The following is a 25106-nucleotide window of genomic DNA, read 5'->3' as shown; positions in this document are numbered from 1 at the left end:
CATAAATTCATTGAGTTGTAAATAATTAACTTTTTTTTCTCCTCTTGGTTCGTTTCACAGCACAACGTTTCCTATATGTTTCAGTTTCTCGTACTCTGCTCTCTACGTTCGGATGAATTAAATTGTTAATTTATGTTAGCTTTCGCATCGTGTCATATTTTGGCGAGTTCCTTTTCCACCTCCGTGGGTTGGTCGGTGTGTTTGCGATGAACAATCCGTCGGATACCACGCACTCTTGAGGAAATCTAACTCTAATCCTTTCGGACAACGCGAAGGCTCAGTCGCGTGTGAACTGTTGTTCGTATGATTACTGCCTTTAGATGAGGTTAGTTTGTTTGTCGAAGAATATTTATTCTACATAAGGTTGTCAGAATGCTCTAGATACCTTTTTCTCAGAGATAAATGAGTTGAAATGATGATAACCGACAGCATTAACATTTCATTTATGCAAATAGTTAATTGCACAGCGATTAACAAAATATTTTTATCTGTGAGAGTAACTTAGAAAGAACTGGAACATGCTGGGACTCCTCCGATTGATTTGACATTTCTTCCAACTAAGCTTTTCTAGAAAGCTGTCCAAGGATTGAACCAGCGAAACTTACTCAGTTTTTGAAACCATTACCTATACTACCCTGATCAAAATGTTCCTGGAATGTATTCAGAAAATTAAAAGTACAAGATTATTCATCAAAACTGATATTGTCCCCTTCAAAGTACTCAACTGCAACGCACTTATGCCAGCGCTTGATCCAACCCTCGAAACATTTTTTTATATTCAGTTATCGGAATGGTCATCAGAGCCCTCTGCGATTTTTCCATAATGTAATCTCGGGTGCTGATACGTGTCCCACCGAATAGGAAAAAGTCGCAGTGTGCCGAATCAGGTGAATTCGGTGGTTACTGAATGGTATTCGTTTCGTTTTCAGCCAAATGTTCACGGATAACCATGGCATTGTGTGACGGTGCGTTATCGTAGTGCAAGATTCACGAGTTATTTGCCCACAAATCTGGTCTGTTTCTGATTCGCTACTCACAAAAAAGTAACGCTTTGCTACGCTCCGTAACGCCTATAACTTACAAAAAAGTAACGCAGGTAATGCTTCGTAACATCTATAGCTTGCAAAAAAGTTACGCATGTAACGCTTCGTAACATATATAGCTTGCAAAAAAGTCACGCAACGTAACGCTTAAAACACAGGAAAAAGTAACGCATGTAACGTTTCGTAACGTCTATAACTTACAAAAAATTAACGCATGTATCGTTTCATACCGCTTACCACACACGAAAAAGTAACATGCGAAACGCGTCGTAACACATATAACTTACAAAACAGTAACGCTTTGTAACGCTCCGTAAAGTCTATAACTTACTAAAAAAATAACGCATGTAACGCTTCGTAACGTCTATTACTTACAAAAAAGTAACGTATGTAATTCGTCGTAATACCTGTAACTTATAAAAAAACATCGTATGTAACGCTTCGTAACGCCTGTAACTTACAAAAAAGAAACGCATGTAACGCTTCATAACGCCTTTAACATACAAAAAATTAATGCACGTAACGCTTCGCAACGCCTCTGACATACAAAAAAGTAACCAATGTAATGCATCGTAACGCCTATAACATAGAAAACGTATGTAACACTTCGTGACGTCGATAACATACAAAAAAGTAACGCATGTAACACTTCGTAAAGTTTGTAACATACAAAAAAGTAACGAATGTAACGCTTCGTAAGGCCTCTAGCATACAAGAAAGCATCGTATGTAACGCTTCGTAACGTTACGTAACGTCTATAACTTACAAAAGAGTAACGCATGTAACGCTTCTCAACGCCTATAACGTACAAAAAAGTAACGCATGTAACGCTTTGTAACGCCTATATCTTACAAAAAAATAACGCATGTAATGCTTTGTAACGCCTATAACATACAAAAAAGTAACGCTTCGTAACGCCTATAACATACCATAAAGTAACGCATGTAACGCTTCGTAACGCCTGTATCTTACAAAAAATTAACGCATGTAACGCTTCGTAACGCCTGCAAAATACAAGCAAGTGACGTATCGTAACGCCTCGTAACGTCTACGCCTATAACTTACAAAATAGTAACGCATGTAACGCCATGTGACTTACAAAAAATAACGCTTTGTAACGCTCCGTAACGCCTATAGCTAACAAAAAAGTAACGCAAGTAATGATTCGTAACGCCTTCAACTTTTAAAAAAGTAACGCTTCGTAACACTCCCTAACGCCTATTACTTACTAAAAAGTAACGCATGTTATGCTTCGTAACGCCTATAACTAACAAAAAAGTAACGCAAGTAATGCTTCGTAACACCTATAGCTTACAAAAAAGTAACGTATGTAACGCCTCGTAACGCCTATAACTTACAAAATACTAACGCATGTAACGACATGTATCTTACAAAAAAGTAACGCAAGTAATGCTTCGTAATGCCTTCAACTTACAAAAAAGTAACGCATGAAACGCTTCGTAACGCGTATAACTTATCAAAAAGTAACGTATGTAACGATTCGTAACGCCTATAACTTACTAAAATGTAGCGCATATAACGCTTCGTAACCTCTATAACAAACAAAAAAGTGAAGCATGTAACGCTTCGTAACGTCTATAACAAACAAAAATGTAACTTCAAAAACATACAAAAAAGTAACGCATGTAACGCTTCGTAACGCCTGTAACATACAAAAAAGTAACGCATTAAACAAGCATCCACAAAATTAAGAACCTCGAAGTTCACAAGTGATTTTTTTAATCAACGAAACTTGATGGCGAATTTTCACCCACAGGAATATCGCTTAAGAGATATTCTAAAGGGAGAAGAGTATACGATAATTTTTCGATGCTGAATTTCCACTACGCTCCAGATCGACACCGGAATAATTCGTGCAAGATTTAATTATTATATATTTATGAATAAAACATTTTCTACTGAATAATTTCGCAACCGAACCGCCGCTGTGAAATAATAGCTGCGATATTTTCGATGCACAATCAATATGAACAATATATTTTTTTCAAATTTCACACAGTGATTATAATAAAATAATTCTGCTTAAATTTTAGCTGACTGATTACACTACACCACTTAGAGTGAAACCCATAAGACGCTATTTAGCAAGAATTTGATTTGTAGAAGTAACAGGAGCGCAGCATTGTCAGGAAGTCTCGAACACACTGTAGACGCAGTGTTTGAATTGACATAGCGGTTGTTTGCGCTCCTGTTACTTCATTCATCATGTATTCTGCAAAGGGTTGAGATATAACGGTTATGAAAATTCATTTCCCAAAAATCTTCTGTTCGAAAATCGTATCAGATATGCAGGGTCCGCCATCTAACATTTTTTTTAAACTAGCGGTTATTTCGACATTGGTAACCTTAATGTCACTTCTGATTTGAAAGAAACTTAGATTTATCATTCCGCTGAAAGCTTGAGGAACGCGTGAAAATACGCCAACTGGGCTTGCGATCAGCTTGAAGAAGACGCCGATTTTTGCCAAAAAAACATCTTCTCGGATGAGGCACATTTTCATCTCGGCGGGTATGGTAATAAGCAAAATTGTTGCATCTGGGGGACGGAAAACCCGCACGTTATCATGGAGAAGCCTCCTGCATCCTCAGAGAGTGACGGTTTGGTGCGGATTTCGGTCTGGCGGCATCATTGGGCCATTTTTCTTCGAAAATGCGGCAGGAGCCGCCGCCACGGTTAATGGCCTCGAAGCTGTGGTTTGACGCCGTTAGACTATTATCTTTGGGGGGCTGTCAAAGATAAGTGTTATGTGGACAAGCCAGAGACAATTCAAGCCTTGAAGGACAACATTCGTGCAGCCATAGCTGAAATAAAGCTGCATACAATCGAAAATGTACTAAAAAACTGGACCGACCGTATGGCGTACTGCAAGGCCAGCCGGGGAAGCCATTTGAATGAAATTATATTCCACAATTAACTGGGAGGATTGTACTTTAATATGCAAAAATAAATTTTGAAATCGGATGAACCGTTTGTGTTTTATTGCATGTTTAAAAAAAAGGTACATGGCGGACCCTGTATTCAATGTGCAAACTTTTTTCTTAAACATCATCGAGCAGAATGTTCGTTAGTGAATTTTTCACAGTTGATTTTTTCCCATGTGAAATCAGTATCAGTGTGAATCGCCCTTGTAAAAAATCAGTACTGAACTTTTCTGATCGATAATTTTTTTTTCGGACAATCACTTGTGAAAAATTTCAGACGCGATTTTCAAAATTTTACCCAACACTGCTCGGAACGCATAATATTTCAATCAATTCAGTGTTGCCGATCTGTCTTGGCATTTAACTTTGCCGAGCTCGAGAGCTGCTTATTAGCTGTGTGAATTCTTAAATCAATTTCGATTACAAAACAATACTTTGCATATAGAATAACAAGCAACAAAAAACACGTCGCTCCTCTCACAATAAAAACAAAATAAACCATTGCCGGTAGTTCTGACAACAATTTTTTTCGCCCAGTAACAGTGATGTCAATTTTGCCTGAGGTCAAATCTGTAGGGGAAAGTATTATAAAGCGGCACTGTTGGCCAAAACGCCCCCCTTCCTTTTTAAAGTATTCAAGACTTTTCTAAACAAAAGTTTCATCACTAACACTACCTTTTTGTAAGATCTTTCTGCTATACACGTTTGGCAGATGTTGTTTGTTGGGAAATATGAAAAAACTGAACATATCATTAGGTAGCTTTTCGATGTAAGGTTTTGCTTCAACTAAACAAACATTTTAACCATATAAAACGTCTAATGGTCGGCTGCTATTTAGTAATTAACTTTTAGCAGTGCTAATGTCTCTATTTACACTATACAAATCTAGAGGTACAATTCCATTTCTTTGATATACGAATTTTCTCATAACAGTCACTCAAAGGACATTATGCCCCACCTTCGATTCAACAGTATGCTTCGAGTAAAAATATTGTTTTAAAGATTTATAACGGGTTTCAAATCAAAATGTAGCATTGGGAGGATAAAAAATGTTGGTTTCCTGTTGTCATTAATTGATTATGCAATTGATTTCTGATGCAAAGAATATCTTCTTTATCTGCTTTTCTTCTATATCGACATTTCAAGGGGCATTTTGCATGATTGTTGTGGGGCATTCTACTGATTGGTTGTGGTGCATATTATATGGTTGTTGGGGCATTATGCCTACGGTAAGCGAAAAAACGGAGAATGTAGTCGATACGGAAAATGTGTTTGTATCCATCAATTCTTATCACTTTTTCCGGAATCATTTAAACTTATGTTTCTCAGGCGTATTGCAAAGAAATACCTACATTATGGATGAAAATATATCAGTACATTTAGAAATATCTCAATGGTTTCTTAAGGGGGGCATATTATAACACTTTCCCCTAGATTTGGTTTCAAATCTACTTATACTCGTATATGCTCCATTGAGACGAAGTTGCCGTGCGGAACTCGATCGACTGACAACTTATCGCATCCCAATATGAACAAAACAACTTACTAAATGTGTTCAAGAGTATGATTCGATTTAAAATTAGTACGTATCAAATATAAACATACTTCGCAACCGCCCCGTAAGTGTACAGGACTACTGCATGACCAATACTACAATCCTTTGAACACTAAGCACCCTTCCAATTCACGGTTCGAGCATACGATATCGTGTATTCGTGAAAAGGGCATGCAAGGAAACTATTTTTGGTTCTCCTAAAACCGATGACGTGAACCACTAATGTACACACTTAAATTTTTTAGCTGAGTATCGGCAAAAAAATGCCGAGATTCGCACAGCCGAGTAATCAGCAATCATCTCGGCAAAAATAAAATTACTGAGCGTCTCGGCACCCTAAAATTTGACAAACGTCAAATATTGCCGAAATCGTCAGCATAAGATTTACTGTTTGCTCAGTGAAACGTTCACTGAATATTCGGCAAACCAATAAAACGAAAAAATGAAAAAATAAATTACCGAATCATCAGTAATTAAAAATATAGTCAATTTAATTTGTTTGAAATTTCTCAACATTATAAACACGCCATTCAGGATCAAAAATTCATTTTATTCACACTTAAAGGAGGCTTACAAATTTGTTGCCAGTAGTGCTTAAAGCCTCTACCTGAAAACATGTAGCATAACAAAAAGCGGCGTTTCCAGATGCGACCACCTTGAGTCGAGCTGGAAATATGAAAATAAAAATATATATTGATTTTTGGCTTACAAAAATGTTCAATATTTGATGATGCATATACGGTATTGTTCAAAAAATAAACTTACTTTGATCTATTGAATTATTCCATGCATTGGGTTTTTTTTCGCATATGTTTTGTCTCGAGGACGCTTTGAGCCCCGTGTTGGGTGTTTTCCCTTATAATCGCGAGTGCTCTGATAAAGTCGCTTTTTATAAAGCGAAACATGTCACTATATTTATTCAATATTTTTACTTGCAAGTGGTTCCACGCTTCTTCGAAGATTATCCATTTTTTCACTCGAGAATTTCATTAGAAAATAATCGCACAATGCGAAGCAAAAATGTAACGCGGCAATAAATGACAGCTGTCGTGCTGAATCTCGGCAACAGCTAGCGCATATTCCGAAATCTCGGCAAACGTCTCTGCTGATGTCGGCATATCTGTTGTTTACTGATAAATTTAGCAAGCAATTATGCCAAATTTCGGCAAAGTGAAGCATTTTACCGAAATATCAGTGAATGCATTTAACGAAGTTCAGAAACATGCGTATTGATTACTGAGCAATCAGCAAATTTACGTGTTGCTGATCAGTTTCGGCATTTTATTATGCCGAGCTCATGAAATGGTTTTAAGTGTGTAAAGTGCACTGATATGTTAATAATTCCATCCATTTTCGGTGGAAGGAGGATCTAGTGGTGAACGCAAGAGCCCTACAATTTGCGGGGGTGCAAAATTTTGAGGACCAAAGACGCGCTCGGCATCGTTCGTTCGCTTTATTTCATAGAATCAACGGTGAAAACAGAACGGAAGTGACAGCTGACGGGTGGAATTGCGTCAAATTTGTTTTCAGATATAAGTACCTGCAAACATTTTGCGCCAATACTGATTTCGTGATGCAAACCATGATGAGCCTCGGAACGAGCCGTTATTTTCCGTTCATAGAGAGTGTCAATTCAGTAAAGTTGAAATTTTCACTGGATCTGTTTGAATAGAATCACAATACTTATCCACAATACGAACGAACGAAATCAAAGCAAACTGGGTTTACAATAGGTAACATTGGTTCCGCAATGCACGAAAGAAGGGAAAAAGTTTACCTTCTTGTTGTTTTTGATGAAACACGAAATAATTGTGGGCTTTGTTTATTTGCTCAGGCGTTCATTTTGAATCAGCCAAATGCAATTTGATATGCGTGGAACCGGCCGACACAATTCGAGAGAGCCTTCCAGAGCCTTTCATTGGCGTTTGGTACACATTTCCGAAGCGTGTTTTGGATCTTTTTTCTTTCTTTCATCAACGCGGAATGTTATTTGGCTTGCAGCCGTAGAATGAAAATAAAACCTAAACAGAGAAAAAATGATATGTGGGCTGTACACAATTATTTAAGTTAGTATACATAAAAATTGTTTTTATATCGTTGTATTTCCCATAATGGAAAGGCAACATGACATCGCCACGGTTGGCGTGTGCGTGTACATGCCTTCGTCCTACTTCGTACGTATTTCTCCAGTTCGGTCGGGCAGAATTTTGATAGCGAATTTACCGGTTGGATGCGTGCGGGGAGGGGGGTTCCTAGTCGGATCAAATGTCAGGTTAGGTTAGTAAACGGTTGGTGGAATGTTGTTCTCGTCTGAAACTGGAATGTGCGGCCGTTTAAATATCTGACGACAAAGTAAAAATTTCGAAACGTTGGTCAAACATCCTTTCGAAAAATGCTAGATGTTAGTGTTCGGGGAAAAAAACTGTACTTCAAGTGGACTGCAAGTTGGTATCGAAATTCTATTTTGCTCAATTTAAATGTTTCAATAAAGCGTTTTCCAGTATGAATTCGCATACACGAAACTGGTCATGCTGGTGAATCACGTAGAAAACGTCAAAAGTGTCATTTCAGTACAGAATTCAGAGTTTCATCTGCGGATGAGATGAGGAAATAATAAAATATAGTTCTTTTCTAAATGAGTACTATTGTATTTGTAACGACAAATGTAACAATCTTTCCGGTCGCAGCTTCAGTCGGTAATTGTCCAGTTTCCTAAAATGGGCAAGTTGGAAATAGTGAATTTATCGAAACGAAAATAGCTTTGATTAAAAAAGAACTTCGACGGAACGTATAAAAACTGCTACCAAATGTACTAATTTTATTTTATTCACTAACACAAAGTTTAATTATAAGAAAGTAAGACTAATGGCGTTTTTCATTGAAAAACACTGGTGGCGTGGATTGCTCTGGTTTTGCACTTTCGAGCAGAAATGGCAATGAAACACCGTCAGAATGTTGCATTTCTGCTCGAAAGTGCAAAAACGGAGCAATCCACGCCACCAGTGTTTCTCCATGAAAAACGGCATAAGGCTCTGGACCAACTCGCGAATTATTTTGACTTTTAGTTAAAATTTGACAGTGGAGCAGTTATTTAGTTGTTTGTCAAAAATAACCCTGCTCGAAAGCATGGTTGTTCTGACAGTTCGATCGTTATTCTCCGACACTGAAAAACTTCTTGCGAAAAATTCTAGATTCAGATTATAAATTATTTATTAATTTCTTCTGTGTAATCTTATTCATACTGCCAGTGAAAGAAAACACCCTGATAGAAAGTTTGAATATATTGTCTAACGACGTAAGTTTTTCTCGTAGTTCTCTGTATTGCAATTATTATATCACTTGATATCATTTTATTTTCAGTGCAAAATAAACCCAAATAACTTACCATTCGTCAGGGCGTGTTCAGAAGTCGATAGTCCCACGACAAAAGAGCCTAATTGCAAATGAGAGCCTTTCTTTGTTTTCTTTCTCTTTCGATTACCACGGAGCCATTATTGCAAATTCTTGAATGTTTCCAATATAAATCGAAAGCTTGTAGTTTCAATTTGAAAGTTCTGCGAAGGGTAGGGCGCCAAATATAATATCAATCTGGTAAATCGTGGAAGAAAAAGTAAACAAAGAGAAACTGTCATTTGCAGTTAGGCCCTTTTGTCGTGGGACTGTCGAAGTGTTCTAGTTCTAGATTTATAGTTTAGAGCAAATTCAGCAGCTGGTAGTTTTATATGGGAGATCAATAATAGAACTGAAACTGGAACAAAACGTATCACCAGCAAGCCGTTTTAGTTTTATTTATTCGAACAGTTCTACTGTCATATTTGAAACTGATATACGCTGCCAGTTTTTCTGTTATAATTTCCAGATTGAAATTTTAAAACTGACATACATTTTGCATCTAGAACTGGAACGCGACAGATTTGAACATAAATTAAGGAACCAAATTCAGTTCTAAAATGTAGTCATAAACCATTTCCACAATTTAAAATTGGGATCTAGTTCCAGCTCCAGAGTCAAAGTATCAATTACGGATCCTGTAATCTGGAAGTAAATTCTGAACTTGAAATATTTACGATCAAGTTCTACCCGTTCTTCCATAGGACGAAAACTTTGAAAAGGCATCCCATAGTAAAGTAAGACATATTCACGTCACAAAAAAAAGGGGTAGGAATGTCATAGACGTAACCGGATTGACGTGAATACAAATATATTTATAGGCTTATGACAGCTTTTCCAATCAGTATACTGAATCAAACAACCCCTATATATAGAACCTTTTCCTTTATACATTGAACGAAGAAAAGCTTCAAATACGGCTTAAAATGCAATCTTTCGTGAAAGAATACAATGTTAAATCAAAAATCCATTTTCATATAACTGTAGGTGAAATTTATTTAAACTCTCTGCTAATTCCAGAATTTCGGCAATATAACCGAAGAAAATATTACAATTTCTCGAATTTAGAAATCAATCGACTTGTATTCAGGTTTAGGATGATGATGAATTTCGAATCCAGTGGTATAAATATGAAATGGTATTTTTTTCAGAAAAGTTGAATACCACTTCATCACTTGAATGCGAAGACGATAAGTTTAATTCTAATTCTGCACAGAACTTTGCATAGACGATGTTTTATTTCATCAGAAAAGAGAAGAACATCGAAAAGTTCCCACCTCTAAGCGGACATCATGCTCAATTAATTTTGACATTTCAGATTTTGGTGCATGCTAAGCGCAAACTATGTAACTGTAAAGTCTTTTTCGATTTCGTATTGGATTCCCTGGAGTGATCAATATTGATATATAATATGTTTGGAGTGGTTCTCTAGTAGCGCCTTTGTCCATTATTCCATCGTCGCTGCTGCTTTGGTTGATCATTGTTGAACACATCGTGGCGGGATACTTATGTTTCATTTTCCATCTTCGTCATCTTTTGGAAAGTTTGGGTTGTTGGTACTAGTAAAAGCCGTATCTTGTAGTTGGTGACTCACAGTAGTTGTTGATGACTTATTAGATGATAGATGATTTCACTGTTCTCGATTGGAATCGGAGCTGTAGTAGTTCCGTTCTCCTTGGATGTCTTTTTGTAAAGTTTCTCACAAATATGTAGCACCATGATTGTTGTAGGTGACCAGCGATTTACATGCGTAGATTGTGTGATTGTGGCCAGGAAAAAAATTTCCACACTTCCCCTTCGATGGAAAGAATCACTTCTCACGACATAACTGTTCGAATGTAAAACTCGGTAGAGATTGAACCTAAATTGCACTCTTACTTTTGTTCAATTGAATCTTACACACCTTCTCTAGATTTCGATGAAAAACTGACTGAAAATGTTGAATTTTTCACCCTTTGAAGTCAATAACGATTGTCTTTGGTTGAGGTAGCGGTGGTGTCGTTAGATTCCTAGGTTTACCCATCTCTAAAATGATATATCAAAAATCATGTAGTATAATTATTCAACAATCATCATCCTCTTGAATTTTAACAACGTTCAACTTTAGCCATCCTATATTCAAGAAATTCAATAATAATATGGTTTTCATCGTAGAGCTAACACATTGCAGTCAAGAGTATATTTAATGAGCGAAAATGGTTGTAGCTTTGTTTGACAGGATCCGATTTATGACTACGGTGTCTGCATCGAAAAAATGCATCGTCTAGCCATCGCACACGATAAACAAATTGAAGCGGATAAATAAAATGTCAGCAATGATGAAGCGATCAAATAAAATTACAACTTTCAATGTGACCTCAAAATGAATCGAGTTGACCAGGTGACAAGTTTGTGCCAATATTAGTAAAACCGGACTAATAACGGATCGATTCTAATTGGACAATTCCGTCAAATAACTCATGTACTGACTGACTGAAGGGGGGATGAGGCAACCCAAAAAAAACAAACGCCTCTTGCCACCTACTGCCGCGGTTAATAAGCTAAGGAGAAATGTAATAAATCACAGCACGATCACACTCATTTTACTCCTAGTATATCTGTCACTCAGTCGTTCGGTCAGCTGCCACCCGGCACCGTCCGTCCATCCGTCCGGATCGGTACCGTGAGGGTGGTGGATGGCCAGGGGCCACGATTCTCATTTGAATTTTAGATTGTGGTGGCATTTTCCTTATCTAAACTGCGCCAAGCAGCAAAACCGACGGCGGTGGGTGATGGCAATGCGCGGGAAGGCAATAATTTGCATGCTGGTCTTACATCTCTGTTTCATTATCGTTATGGGTCTGTTTTATGGTCGGTTTTATGGTTTGTCTTGGTGTTTTGATTCGCTTCAAGAAGTGTCGGTTTGTCGAACTACATTTCGGATTGCGAATACGATATAATGAGTGAACAATGAAAGTGAATAGTTTCGAGTAAAATTGTTTTATATTTTTCGACATTAAAGTTCAGCTTTTGAGTTATAAGTTTTCTTAATCACTTATATACTACTAATAGGTATACGTCAATTTCTTACTGGTTAGACATAAGTTACTTTCATTTAATGCGATTTTATTCCACAGGTAATTTATCGTTAAAGTATACTGCGTAGGTTATAATTTAGGACTTGAACTAGTACGAAGTACGAAACACATTCTTTCTCTCTCTCTCTTTCTCTCTTACTATCATTCGCTTTCATGACTTTTGATTTAATTTGCCCCCTTCGACCGATTCGACCGGGGCTTACAGTTCCTCGAGACACCGCGAGTTGGTGAGCATTATCCTAGTCAGTCGCCAGACCTGCTTGGAGGCATTCTCCAGCGCTCCGGGCGATTTACCCTTGAACAGGTCCATGTTCGGTAGGAAGTAGTGCGGACAGCGGCGGCACTGCAGGCACGAGATCAGCTGCAGGAAGATCCCGTTGATTCGGTCGCCCATGCAGTTCTCGTCCCATTCCATCTCGCGCGGGTGTTTCTCGCACTCGTACAGCAGCAGGGTTTTCATCACATACGACGAGACCGGATTGCCCGGTAGGTCCAGATGCCGGTCGCGCAGGGTTTTCAGGATGCTGAGACATCGCCGCCGGCAGCCGCCTGTGCCATTGGGGGAAACGAGAGAAAAGACAAACAATATAAGAAAATGGAAGACTTTTGTTCGATTCATTGCAATTGATTTTTAATGAAAGTAAATAGGAAGCGATTCTCTTTGTGTTGAGTAATTGGTGTAATATTTACAAATTGACGATCGAATGGGACACTTTTATCTAGTCACGAATTGAATCGATCCGGGATTAGTTGTATGTAGGTAAGACAACGAGTCCTATATCTGCCTTATAGATGCACGTAAAGCGTCTAAATGACTTGATCGTGCACTCAGGATTTTGTTTTATATGAGAGATACATTTGCTTTTCAAACATATTGTTTTATTGTTTCTAATGTTATATTGTAGTTTCTAATTAATACTGTATATTATTGTAGAAGCTATTCATGTTACTCAACAATCTTTAGATGTAAATCGCACGTAGAATTTTCGGTAACATTCATGTATGAATATCGCAAATCATATATTTCATAATACTAGGTTCACAACTGCAGAAAAAAAAACATATTTTAACGATAGTAATATGAAGTTAAAACCGCACTGTTCACACTAGGATTATGTTATACGCATGAGATATATTACCTGTTATTGAGTTTGTTTAGAAACAAACTGCGAAAACGTTTACGTCACAGGTAGAAAAGAAAAAAGCACGTTGACAACATCCGGGAAATAAGAAATAAGCCAGGTATTTCTCCTTGCTTTGGATGATTTTGGCGTTTCACTTTTTTACCAACGTTTCGGAGCTTCATTGCTTAAAAACGTTGGCCATTTAAGAGAAATAAATATTTTTGAGCAGCAAATGACTAAAAAAGTCAGTTCTTAATACAAAAAACAAAAATGGTTGCACCAGTTCTCAGTTTTGTTTTATTATGATTAAATGGCTACTTTGATGCAAAACTGCTGTTGTTGAACAGATTGTCAATTGACATAGTCGAAAAGTGACGGAAAATGCTAGCAGGGTTGTGCTTTACTGACAATTATATCATGTTATTTCGGGAAAACATGTTTTAATGTGACGTTTCTGAATATGAAATAACGCAAAAGTAAAACATGTTATTTCGCTTAAAACATGAAATCAAAGTTAAAACTCGTTCTAACTCATAGTGTGAACATAGTATATGTTGTCATTATGTAAATTGTATGTAGATACATAAAAAATGAATATTTTGGTTGTATAAAAAAGATGGAGATAACTCATCACTCAATAAGTCGTGTGACTAACTGAGAAAAACACATTTTTGTCAAAAATTGGTTTTATTCATCGATGTAATCTTCTTCAAGAGCAATACAATCATTCCAACGCTTATTTAACTTTTCGATGCCGTGCTTGTAGAAGGATTTGTCTTTTGTCTCAAAATAGGCTTCACATTCAGCAGTTGCCTCTTCATTTGAGTTGTACTGCCGGCGAGAATTTTTTTTTGAGATCAGCTAATTGTCAGTAGTCACTGGGGGTCAGATCTGAATTATACGGCGAATTAGGAAGCAATTCGAAGTGTAATTCGTTCAATTGAACCATCGGCTTGTGAACAGGTTCTTTGTCTTGGTGAAACAGTGGACTTTTCTAAGACACATGAAGTAGTTTTTCTTTGATTTTAGTATTCAAACGATCTAACAACGCTATGCTGTATTCGCTACTTCTCAACATAGTCGATGAAAATTATACCACGTGGATCCCCAAAGGCTGAAAACATAACCGTGTCAGCTGACTGTTGTGCCTTAGGACGCTTTGGACGTGATTTACCGGCTGCAGTCCACTCAAATGGTGATCGTTTTGATTCCCGAGTGTAGATATATGGATCCAGGTTTTATACATTGTCACATATCGACGCAAAATCTGATTTATAACTTTTCAATTTACCAATTTTGTATATCGCCAATTTCTCGACTTGTTTCAATTTTTTCTGGAGTCACTTTGACGACCAGAACGGTCTCAATCGCATTGGTGTCTGTAGGGCCGCGTTTTAATTTAGCAAACCAATAACTAATGGTTCTTTTCTATTGAGCAGAGTCGGGATAACACTTTTGAAACTATGTTCGAGTTTTTTTTCATCAAGAGTCAATGATAAATTAACGCACGGAGTTTACAAAAGTAGCTTTGCTGAAATGGATGTCTCTTTATTCTGATTAATGGAAATGTCATGAAATTTTACACATAATCTTTTGAAGGTTTGTACTTCATAAATGTCATGTAATAGTAACAGTAATAGTGCGATCTATGTGTCAGTCGCACGACTTATTGAGTATGTGTTATGAAAACGATTTGCAAGTTGGGAAAAGTTCTGTAAAACAATAATTAATCCACTCTTTTGTTTTTCTCATATAGAAAGCGAAGCGAGTTTGAACCAAGACCCGGAGAGCCAAGAGTCGTATACCGTTCGAGTCAGTACGTCGAAATCACAAAATGTCTCGATGTAATAAAAATATGCAACTCATTCTTGTGAAAGATTTACGTACACATAGAACGCTATTAATGAAAAGTGTACACTCCGTACATTACTTTGTTTGTTAATGGTTAGATCAGCACAAATCAATCTCCAGCATAAACGTACAGCAACTACTACTACGAAAAGGGGTTTACCGCTTATAACAAGCAGTGTCGTAAATGATCAGAATATCTCATTTGGAGCAGCTCTGATATAAATTTGAGAGGCTCTGATCTGATCAAGTTTGTGAGCAGTACAAATCTGCATGTATTCAAAGAAGATAATCATCTAACTATTCAACAAACAATTTTTTGGAAAGAAATGAGCAGCTTACATTTTTTAAGTAGAATGCTGTATTTTCTGTCATGTTTGTTTTACATGGCTTCATTATTTTCTTATATCTTTATATCGTGACTTGGACACATCGGGATCTTTTTCATAGTTATTCGTACGCTGGCCTAATTTCTAATTCAAGGTGAGAACTGTTCGCAGTTAAAGGCTCTTGATTTTCCGGTCTTCAATAGTTTCTTCATTGCCTTCCATGTATCAATACAGTTCACAGCTTTTCGAGTCCCAATCGACGAATTTGTATCCAATAGGTACCGGTCGATTGTTTTTTCAATGCAAAAAGTAAAGCCTTGGTATAACATTCCTGTAGTGGAATTAGACCTTCTGTTTCAACAGACTTCGCAGCCGATTCACGGTGTACAGAACCATTGCATGGCTGGTGTTACGATTCTACTAACACTACGAATCCTTCCAGGTCAGGGATCGAACATACGACAACTGATTTGTAAGACCAGTGCCCTATGCATTGAACCGCCAACCCGGGACATCTTCAATGCAACTCAATCTTATTATTCTCACTAGACCGTGACGTATCCGTGTCTTCGTCGAGACCCGTCCGAAGCACGGTCAAAGGTCAAAGGCGTTTGCACAAAGATTTTAGTGCGTTGACAGTTTGTTTATAAACAAGTTGAAGTGCATTTCAATATTAGCAGCAAATTGAATGAAGAATATTTGATTGAGTTGGTTCGAAAATATTCGGTTTTGTACGATCTAGTGAATCCGAAATACATGAATTGATGATACAAAGAAGAGATATGGAAAAAATATTGGCCAAGAACTCCAACAGGAAGGTAAGTTCACAAGCAGCTTATATAAAGTGGTGTGTTCAGCCTTAAACCCTTTCTTTCGCAAGAAGTCTTTATCCTCAACGAAGTTAGCAGATTGAATGATTTTATATAATTATATATTTACCTTAGGTGCTTTTGCCGAACATTCTGTAAAGGTTATACCCAACAGTCAGTAAACTTTTTGCTGACAATTTCGGTAATAACTGACATTTGTAGAATACTAGAATAGGGGGGAGTCGACAGCTTTGGGCCATTTTTCACATGATACTTTTTTTAATTCAAAATGAAAGGTATTTAAATATTGGTGACAAAATTTCAAAACCCTTGTGTGGAGTATTCACATACATTTTCACAAGGAGTGTATCGAAAATAAGCTATCCACATACATTTGTGTTGTACGCATGTATTTGTGATGGTTTTTTATGCTCAGATCGCAGCATGCTGTGCGTTTGGCTGTCAGCTTTTGATTCTTTACTTGTTTGTGCGGTTGAAATTCTGCGTTTTCAAAATGTCGCGAATTGAAAAGGAAGTGGAAATTAAAGTTCTCGACACATGGCTAAGTGAGAAGGATATTATTATGCGAAAATTGACGAAGCGGTTTGGAATTCATCATGCCAGTGTTAAAAACATAATTAATAAGTTTGGGGAACCAAATTCTTTGGATGGGCTACCTGGAAGATGCAGAAAATCCGGTTCTTCCAACCCGAAAATGGACCAGAAAGTGGTATCTCTAATCATGAAGAACAGATCAATGTCAATACGTGATTTGGCCAAAAACGCAGGAATGTGTGTCGTAATAATGAAGCGTATCAAGAGGCGAAATCACCTGAAGACCTACAAGAAGCAGAAAATCCCCGAAACAAAGTGTAGAACAGAAAAAGCAAGCAGCAACAAGGGCCCGGAAATTGTAATCCTCGTCTTTTGCAGGGTCCGGATGCATGCGTTTTGATGGACGATGAGACTTATGTAAAAGAGGACTCAAAAACCCTTCCAGGTCCACAATACTTTACTGTCGTCGTTGGGGAGCATGTGAGCGATGCGGACAGGTCGATTCAAGTGGAGAAACTTGGTCGAAAGGTACTGGTATGGCAAGCAATATGTTCCTGTGGTTTGAAGTCAACCATTTTTTACACTACCGGAACTATAAATGCAGAAATCTATCGATCTGAGTGTTTCCAGAAGAGATTGCTGCTTTTATATAAGAAGCATAGTACACCTCCACTGTTTTGGGTGGATTTGGCGTCGGCTCACTATGCCAAAACCACTCTCAATTGGCTTGCGGAAAGGGTATACATTTCGTTGAGAAAAATATCAATCCACCAAATCCTCAGCTTCCACCCATCGAACGTTACTGGGCAATCGTGAAGAGGGTCTTCAAGAAGACTGGTTAGGCAGCTGGGAACATGCAGGAGTTCAAAAAATTTGGGCTCAAGCGTCCAAAAAATGCGATGGAACACTTATCCGGAACTTGATGAGGAGCGTTCGATCAAAAGTTCGAAAACTCGTGAAGAAATAACTTAAATTTCATCCGGTTTTCTTTATGCTCAAGTTTAACCTCGTATAATAAAGGATCAATTTTTAGTTTGAATAAAATATCGTTTTTTATCATAATTTGAAAGAAAAATTTGTGGATAGCTTATTTTCGATACACTCCTTAGACACAACTTATACAAAGGTTATATGCACATAGTTAGAATAAGTGGCAATAGTAAAATGATTCTATCGCAATTATCCACTGCCCATACAGAATCGGATCGCGAAACGAGAATAAGCGACCGTTTGTTGCTTCAGAGAGAATCCCCACAGCAGCGAGCTAACCTTTGATTCTCAGACAGGTCATCGAGAGAAATTCGCTCTTGCACTGGTCTCCATTCTATGTTAAATGAATCATACCGGTTTTTTGTTACTGCGATGATATCCGTCTCTCTTTGATGGCACTGATTGAATCGTGTGAAGAGTTGCTAGTGAGCGTTCTTTGATACGATAAAAGCCATCCTTGGTTTGGACAATAGTCCTACATCAACATTTCGAACAACCCCATCCCCGTTAACTTGTCTAGAATTCGATTCGAAATTCAGTATGATTTCAAATGGATTTCGAATACCCATCCTTTGCGCGACTGGTAAATTGTTCATGATGGGGCAAGCTAGAGTGCCTCCGACAAGGAACTAGCGACACCGCAACAATTTCGCCTAAAGGGGATATTGACGGCTCGGTTTCAGTCTGATTCTTGACAAACAAGAGTGACAGAACCGTTCTCAGGCGGTTCGACATTTCCAGTGTATCTGAGGCTTTATTTATTAATTCGATTATTTGCTGCGATGCCTGGTCTGTAGATTTGTCTGTAAATCGGCTGATTCCTTAAACAAACAGCAGACATTGTTGCAGTTTAGTTTTATTTTGAAACCTAAGTTTTTCGCAAACACGTCTAATTTAGATTCCAACATTCCCATGATTTCTTCGGATTGTTGATATCAGACCAAACGCTTTGAGAAGCTCGTAGTTCCTTAGTGTATTTTACTTTATTTGAAGAGCAATCCATTGTTGAAAACCGCAACAGCAGTTTCCTCCGCTGTCGTTGAGCGGATATTCCAAAAAGCAATATCAGTTTATTTAGGCCATTTTTCTGAATGAAACGATGTTTTTTAATGAAGATTTATCAAACGATAGCGGCGAAGAAAACTGCTTATGCGTTTTCAACGATTTACTGATATCCCTTAAGTTGTAAGTTGAACCTTAAGCAAATTTCAATTTTTTGTCAAATATGTTCAAAAGGCGGGTGGGTAATGTCAGACACATAACTGAAGAACGTGAATACGAAAAAAACTGATATGCTTCGTTCGCGCTTCCGAATATTGATAATCGTTTCTATTACTTTCATTGGTTATGTGAATTTTGAAACTTTTTCATTGTTTCACTCCGAGAATTGTGCGTCTATACTATACTTTTTGGCGACAAACATATTCTACCACACAAATAACACTGAGCAAATGACTGAGATGCAACAAACAATGATATAGTTGTTGTTTTTGTAGATTTATTTACTCAGTGGAATAAAACTTATAGTTCGTTGCGAATATTTTAATAGTTCCGGGTTTTCCGATGTTTACAACTGTTGAGTATTTTTTGTCACCATTTATTTATCTACAGCAAAATCTGGCTCCGAATTCAGCAGCAAAGTTAGATTTACAATTACAGTTACAATCGTACCAATTGCTGAGACATGGTCGGATTGTTCTTAAGAATCTTGTTTACTATGAACCGAGCGTCTCTCAACTTCGCGTAAAACTGTTCTTCAATCTTCTTTGCTATTACACGACTGACACATAAAGGAAATTTTGCACGGATTAAAAAACGAAACCCAAATTTTCTTAGAAAAGTCATAAAAACTAAAACTGGTAATTCGTGAAGATCGCTAAAAATGGAACGCAACAATCCGCTATTCATATATATTATGTTGAAACAATTCTAAAGTTTTATTCTCCATCTAAATTTCCTCAAAATAAAGTACTTTTACTTTTATACATATGTTTAATTTGTGTATCCTTCTGCCTTAGAATCTAAGAGCATGGCAAATTCGCTGTGCTTTATGCCACGCTCGTCAAAATTGTCTGTTGTTACGCCAGAGCTCTTCGTACAGTGTTTCTAGTAGACTTTTAAACATCAGCATAAATTTGAAGTTGAAAAAGGCGGAAGATCAAAACGTTTCTACATGGCTTAAAACTGACTTCATTAGTTATTGTTCTTGTGCGAAGTGACAAATATGGACACAATCACAGTGGAATTTTAGAATTTGATAGATATTCGAAAAAATGCTTTTGTCAACATAAATTAGTTTAGATCAAGAAGCCCAGTAGATGTTTTTTGACATGTCGCATATCTAGTCCCAAGAGCAGTTCTCCGGGACCATAGTTCACAATCACCGATGGAAAATTTTTAATGGTATACGGTCTCAATGCCGTTTTTCATTGTATAATTATAGAATTTGTTATGCCTGAACACATTTTTATATCTATTCAAAAAAGTTCCTTCGGGATTCTTGTGACCGGTTCCAGCACCCTCATGGAAGTTTGGTCACATGATTAGTTCATTCATATCGAAACGTTTTAGTAATTATACTTTTTCAGATTATTACAGGACTGATTCGATGTCTATTCATAGTATTTTGGATAAAATACCCCAAATGGCAAAATCAACTTACTCCAACGCGATCTGGAATAACTCCGGTGTTTTTGAACCATATCGACATCGATAAACACAGAATAAAATTAAATAATACCCGGTTTTTGTTTATGACACCAAAAGTATTAAGATCGGTCAATTTTTTCAGAAGTTTCGATGAAAATCTCAACGCGAGCATTTGAATGTTAAGGTATTAAATTAACTTCCAGAATCTAGTCAAGAAACCAGTTTCAAAAATCTAGTACCAGAATCTTAAATAACAATACAGTTCCAGAGTCTTAGTCAATGTTTTTACGTAATATTAACGTTGTAGCAGTCTCGAATAATGAATAATAAAGGGTAATTTTTTTGCTGGTATATTTTTGGCAACACTGTTTTTGACAGATCACGCGTGAATTGTGTCTTGTGTCATTGTCATACTTGTTCAGTTTGGTCTATAATTTAATCATGAAAGGGCGCAGGCAAAGTTGGAGGAAGATCCACTTTTTCATCGGAAAATTGTGTTCAACGACGAGATTCATTTCTGGTTGAATGGATTCGTCAACAAGCAAAATTGTCGCATCTGGTGTGAAGACAAGCCAGAAGCATGGCAAGAGCTATCGATGCATTCTAAAAAACGTGTTTAATCCACCTAGCAGTGAGATGATACCTATTTTTATTAATCCGCATGTGTTGTTTGCATGAATATTCTTCGGTGTTTAAGTTTTCATGACATTATTTTAGTGACCGTCGTTTTAATCGACAATTTGAGATTTTAATCACTCATTACTCTGTAATGTCGAAACAGCAAATCGGATCGAATTTGAATCTAGAAGTGTGATAATCGATTAAACATGCCATGATATGTAAGTTCCACTCTAGAGTTTACGGTAATTTAAAGTACTTCCAGAGCCGGTATTCAGGAGCCTGCATAACTGAAACCGATTTGTATGGCCATATGACGAATAAATTACAACAGTTTTGAGTCCAACTTTGAAGCTTTTCGGGATTGTCATCTTCTATATCGGTTTGAATTTTAAAAATTCATCATCATGTAATTCGAGAACCGGAAGCCATAATTGGATAAAATTAATTAATTTTTGTATATAAGTTTGTTTTAATTTGAATTTTTGTTTCTGAAATTTGATTAGGCTTTTTTTTTGAGAAAACGATTGAGCTTTGAGAAACGATTTTATACTGGAACCGGAATTCTAAAAGCGGTATGGCCGAAGTCAGATAAATTCACCTGAGTAGCTGTACAGTTTACATTTGTTTCAAAATATTTGAAAATCAGTTAAGACATCTTTGAGAGATCATAGCACGAATTAAATTTTCAGGTGCCTTCTGATCGACAACTGAATACCACTAAAACTGAAAAAAGTTAATTTTTTTATCGACTATCCAAATCTGCTAACACGATAAACCTGATTAATTTATGTGGAATAGACATTTTTATACTATCCCCGAAACCGGAAGTTGGATCTGACTGAAAAGCAAGATGTTTTATAGAACCTTGAAACTTTTCATTTGAATCTTAGATGATTCTTAGATTTCATTTGAATCTTAGATCGGTTCAGCCATCTACGAGAAAAATGAGTTACACAATTTTGATTTCGTTTCACATATCATCCTGTAGTTCCAGAACCAGAGGTCGGAACCAAACATAATGCAGGAACTTTGTTTGGGAGCATACGACTTTTCGTATGAATCTGAATTTGTAGAAAAGAAATTTTCCGAGAAAATTAAGTGAAATTATTTGTCACACACGCATTTGCTGATCTCGACGAACTGATTCGAATGGTATATGGATGTTATGTTGTTCCAGCATTTATTGCTGTAAGTAGTTTAAACAAAATAATTAAAAACAATTCTGCCATCATCTGGTTTATATATGTCATATTCGAACGATTATGTTGCCAAAAACGAGCCGTGCCAAAATAGGTCCGAGGCTAATTGTCATGAAAAAGGATGCTGTACACAGTCTTTTGGGCACTTAGAAACAATTGTATGTAACAGTATAAAAAATCGTGTTTTCCGTTGCTCCCAAGCATTGCTTTGTCATACAGCGCTCAAAACTCCTACTGTTGGAATAGGGGGAAAAGTCGCTTACAGAAAAATTTCGATATCTCCGTTAAAAATGGACGGATTTTAACAATCTATGGCTTGTTGGATAGGTATTACCGTGCGGAATCTAAGTCTGAAAACATATTCTGTTTTCAAGGTCAATTGTGACAGATACTTTTTTGACATAAAACTTTGTATAACTCAAAAAGTGAACATCCGATCTCAAAACCATTCAATAGCGTTTTGGGTGACGGGGAGACCTTTCATTTGCGACTAGTTTGATCAAAATCGGTTCAGCCATCTCTGAGATCTCGACCTCTTAGTTGACAACACACATACAGACACACACACATACACACACACACACAGACATTTGCTCAGTTCGTCGAGCTGAATCGATTGGTATATGTCATTCGGCCCTCCGGGCCTCGGAAAAATTTTCTAAAGTTTGAGCGAATTCTATACCTATTTTTTATATATATAAAAATAGGTAAAAAGTCATTGTTTGATGAGGATTATGTGCCGGTGGCATTATTCGTGAAATACCGGCCGATATGTTGGAGAGAGTGACAAAATTGGACCTTGAGCAGGGCCCATCTAAAGCGGAGCCGCGGCTAGCATTTGCATGAAATCATATCGATTCCAATAAAAATTTCATAAATTTTTCCAATTTTGTTTTTTTTTTTGAAAACCAAATCCTATACCTCTGAACTTTTGTTTTTACAGTGCTTTCAGATGCATTTGACTACGGCATTCGAGTGCACTGAAATAGGTTACGATTATCATCTATTGTGTAATTCCACATCCAATTTGATTGCACAAAACGTTACTAGTATTATAAATGGATCTTACAAGAATGTTTTCACTGTTCAAGAAAAGTGAATCGCAATGCAGTACCGCAGAAATTACATTAATCTACTTTTAATTGCACGATAAAGAGGAAAAACTCGGCCGTCGGTATTGTTGCGGTAACGTGCAAATTTTTCTTCCACAGCACTGAAAATCCCCTCACCTTGCAGTAGTTTGTTTTCCGCCTCGGTAAAGCTGAGCACCCACGCATCACCTTCCATTGCGGAGTTTTTCCCCTGAAGGGCAATGCACTCCTTCGACAGCATATCGAATCCTTCCGTTTTGACCTCGGAAACAATGTTCGGATGTGGCCACGGGATCTGCGGTAGTGGCCAGTGTGATGCCGACCGAGGCCACAGTCCGGCACATTTGAAAGCCGGCGTTATTTGTACTATGATACGTTCCCGTATCCGTAGTTTGACTTCGGTGGTGTCGGCAATCATTTTGACCGAGTCCCGGTAGGCACATTTGTCGCATGCCTGTGCGACCAGGGTTTGAAAGCGCGAACGAATCTTCCGCGCCGACAGATATCCGGACGCCGTGATGAACTCGACCCACAGGGACATGGAACGTTTGCGGCCATCGCTCAGCTTCAGCACCGCACAACCCGGCAGGGTTCCATCATCGACGAAGTTCAGCACGCCCATCTGGTTGAGGTAGATGATAATTTCGAACTCCGTCGGGGAAACCACTTCCAGTCCGTCGAACCGGCCGTTGTAATCATTTAGGGAGGAGATAAATCGCGGTTCCTGCACTTCGACTTCCTTCAGGACGTCCTGAACAACTCGACAAACTTCCTGAATGGTTTTGTGTATTTGAGCCTTCCGCACTTGAACCCGGTCGGCACAGTATTTGTTCATCTGGTAGATGAGTTTCGATTGCACGGCAATCATCTCCGGTGGTACGAGCATTTCACTTTGTGCGAGCTTCGGAGCGAGTTAGACTACAATTAAAAATAAAACACTATTCTTCGATCTACACCTTCACACTGATCACTCATCGATCACTTGGCGGATATTGTTTGCACTAACTTGATTGCATAGCTTCTGCCCGCCGTCGACGTCGGATTGCCGGCAAGCACCGGCGGGAAAGGAAAGAAGTGAACCGGCCACGTGCCCTTTCCTGCTAACTGCTATCCACACATCGGTCGTTCACACACGCCGCGCTATCACAGATACTGCTGTACCACCTCCCGTCCCGGACGGTGATTCCGTTGGAAATGACAAGATTAATTAAGGTACGCGCCGCAAGAAGGAAAAAAAACACCCGCCGAAGGGAACCAACGCGGTTGGGGACAAACAACCGAACCCAACTGATCGATGCAACGCCTCGTACGCCACTGACGGAACTGATTCGGACGGGTGAAAAATGTTCCTGCACGGACGCAGCAGCAAACGGCAGCAGCCTTGTCTTCTGCGGTGCATGGCAAGAACCACCGCGCGCGAACGTGTGTATTGGTGAGTTGGTCCGTCGTTCTGGTTGCCGTTGGTAACCGGTTCCTCGTTTTGCCGACACAGGGCAGAAAGCACCATGTTTTTCCGATGTGATTTTGTGTATTCGTAGTGGTGTTGCACGTCTAACCCCCTCTCTCTTTCGCGCTTTTCTTTTTTGTTTGTTTGTATACTTTGGCAGCGGGACACCGACACGCTCGTAATGAAGAGGCGCTCGAAAGCCACGCCCCTCCTGGTAAAGTGGTAGACTGCTCTTTTGACAGTACGATAGCCGTTTTCCGTTGTGCGTGTGTATTTGTTTGCATTACTGGTGTCAAACGCATGCACGTTCGGTGTTTTGGTAGGCGTAGGAGGCCGTGTGCCGTTAGGCATGGTGAGCCTAATGGGACGACACTCGCAATTGCCTCTTTTTATGAACCCGTTTGTTGGTGCTACAAGGCAGTTAGGTTGGGCAAAT

At 38.1% G+C, this 25106-nt stretch overlaps 1 protein-coding gene across 1 annotated transcript; it reads right to left on the bottom strand.

Moving 5' to 3' along the window:
- Positions 1-11899: 11899 nt before the first annotated feature.
- Positions 11900-24556, bottom strand: LOC131426132 (protein mab-21). The gene is made up of 2 exons (XM_058588587.1): positions 23362-24556; positions 11900-12557 (listed from the first exon to the last, which is right to left on the bottom strand). Exons 1-2 carry the CDS (start codon positions 24107-24109, stop codon positions 12208-12210), a joined length of 1098 nt encoding a protein of 365 aa, XP_058444570.1. The 5' UTR covers positions 24110-24556; the 3' UTR covers positions 11900-12207.
- Positions 24557-25106: the final 550 nt, after the last annotated feature.

This window comes from Malaya genurostris, chromosome 1, assembly GCF_030247185.1.
Source record: "Malaya genurostris strain Urasoe2022 chromosome 1, Malgen_1.1, whole genome shotgun sequence".
Lineage (NCBI taxonomy): Eukaryota > Metazoa > Arthropoda > Insecta > Diptera > Culicidae > Malaya > Malaya genurostris.
The sequence above is the reverse complement of the archived record's forward strand: the minus strand, read 5'-3'. Positions and strand labels throughout refer to the sequence as shown.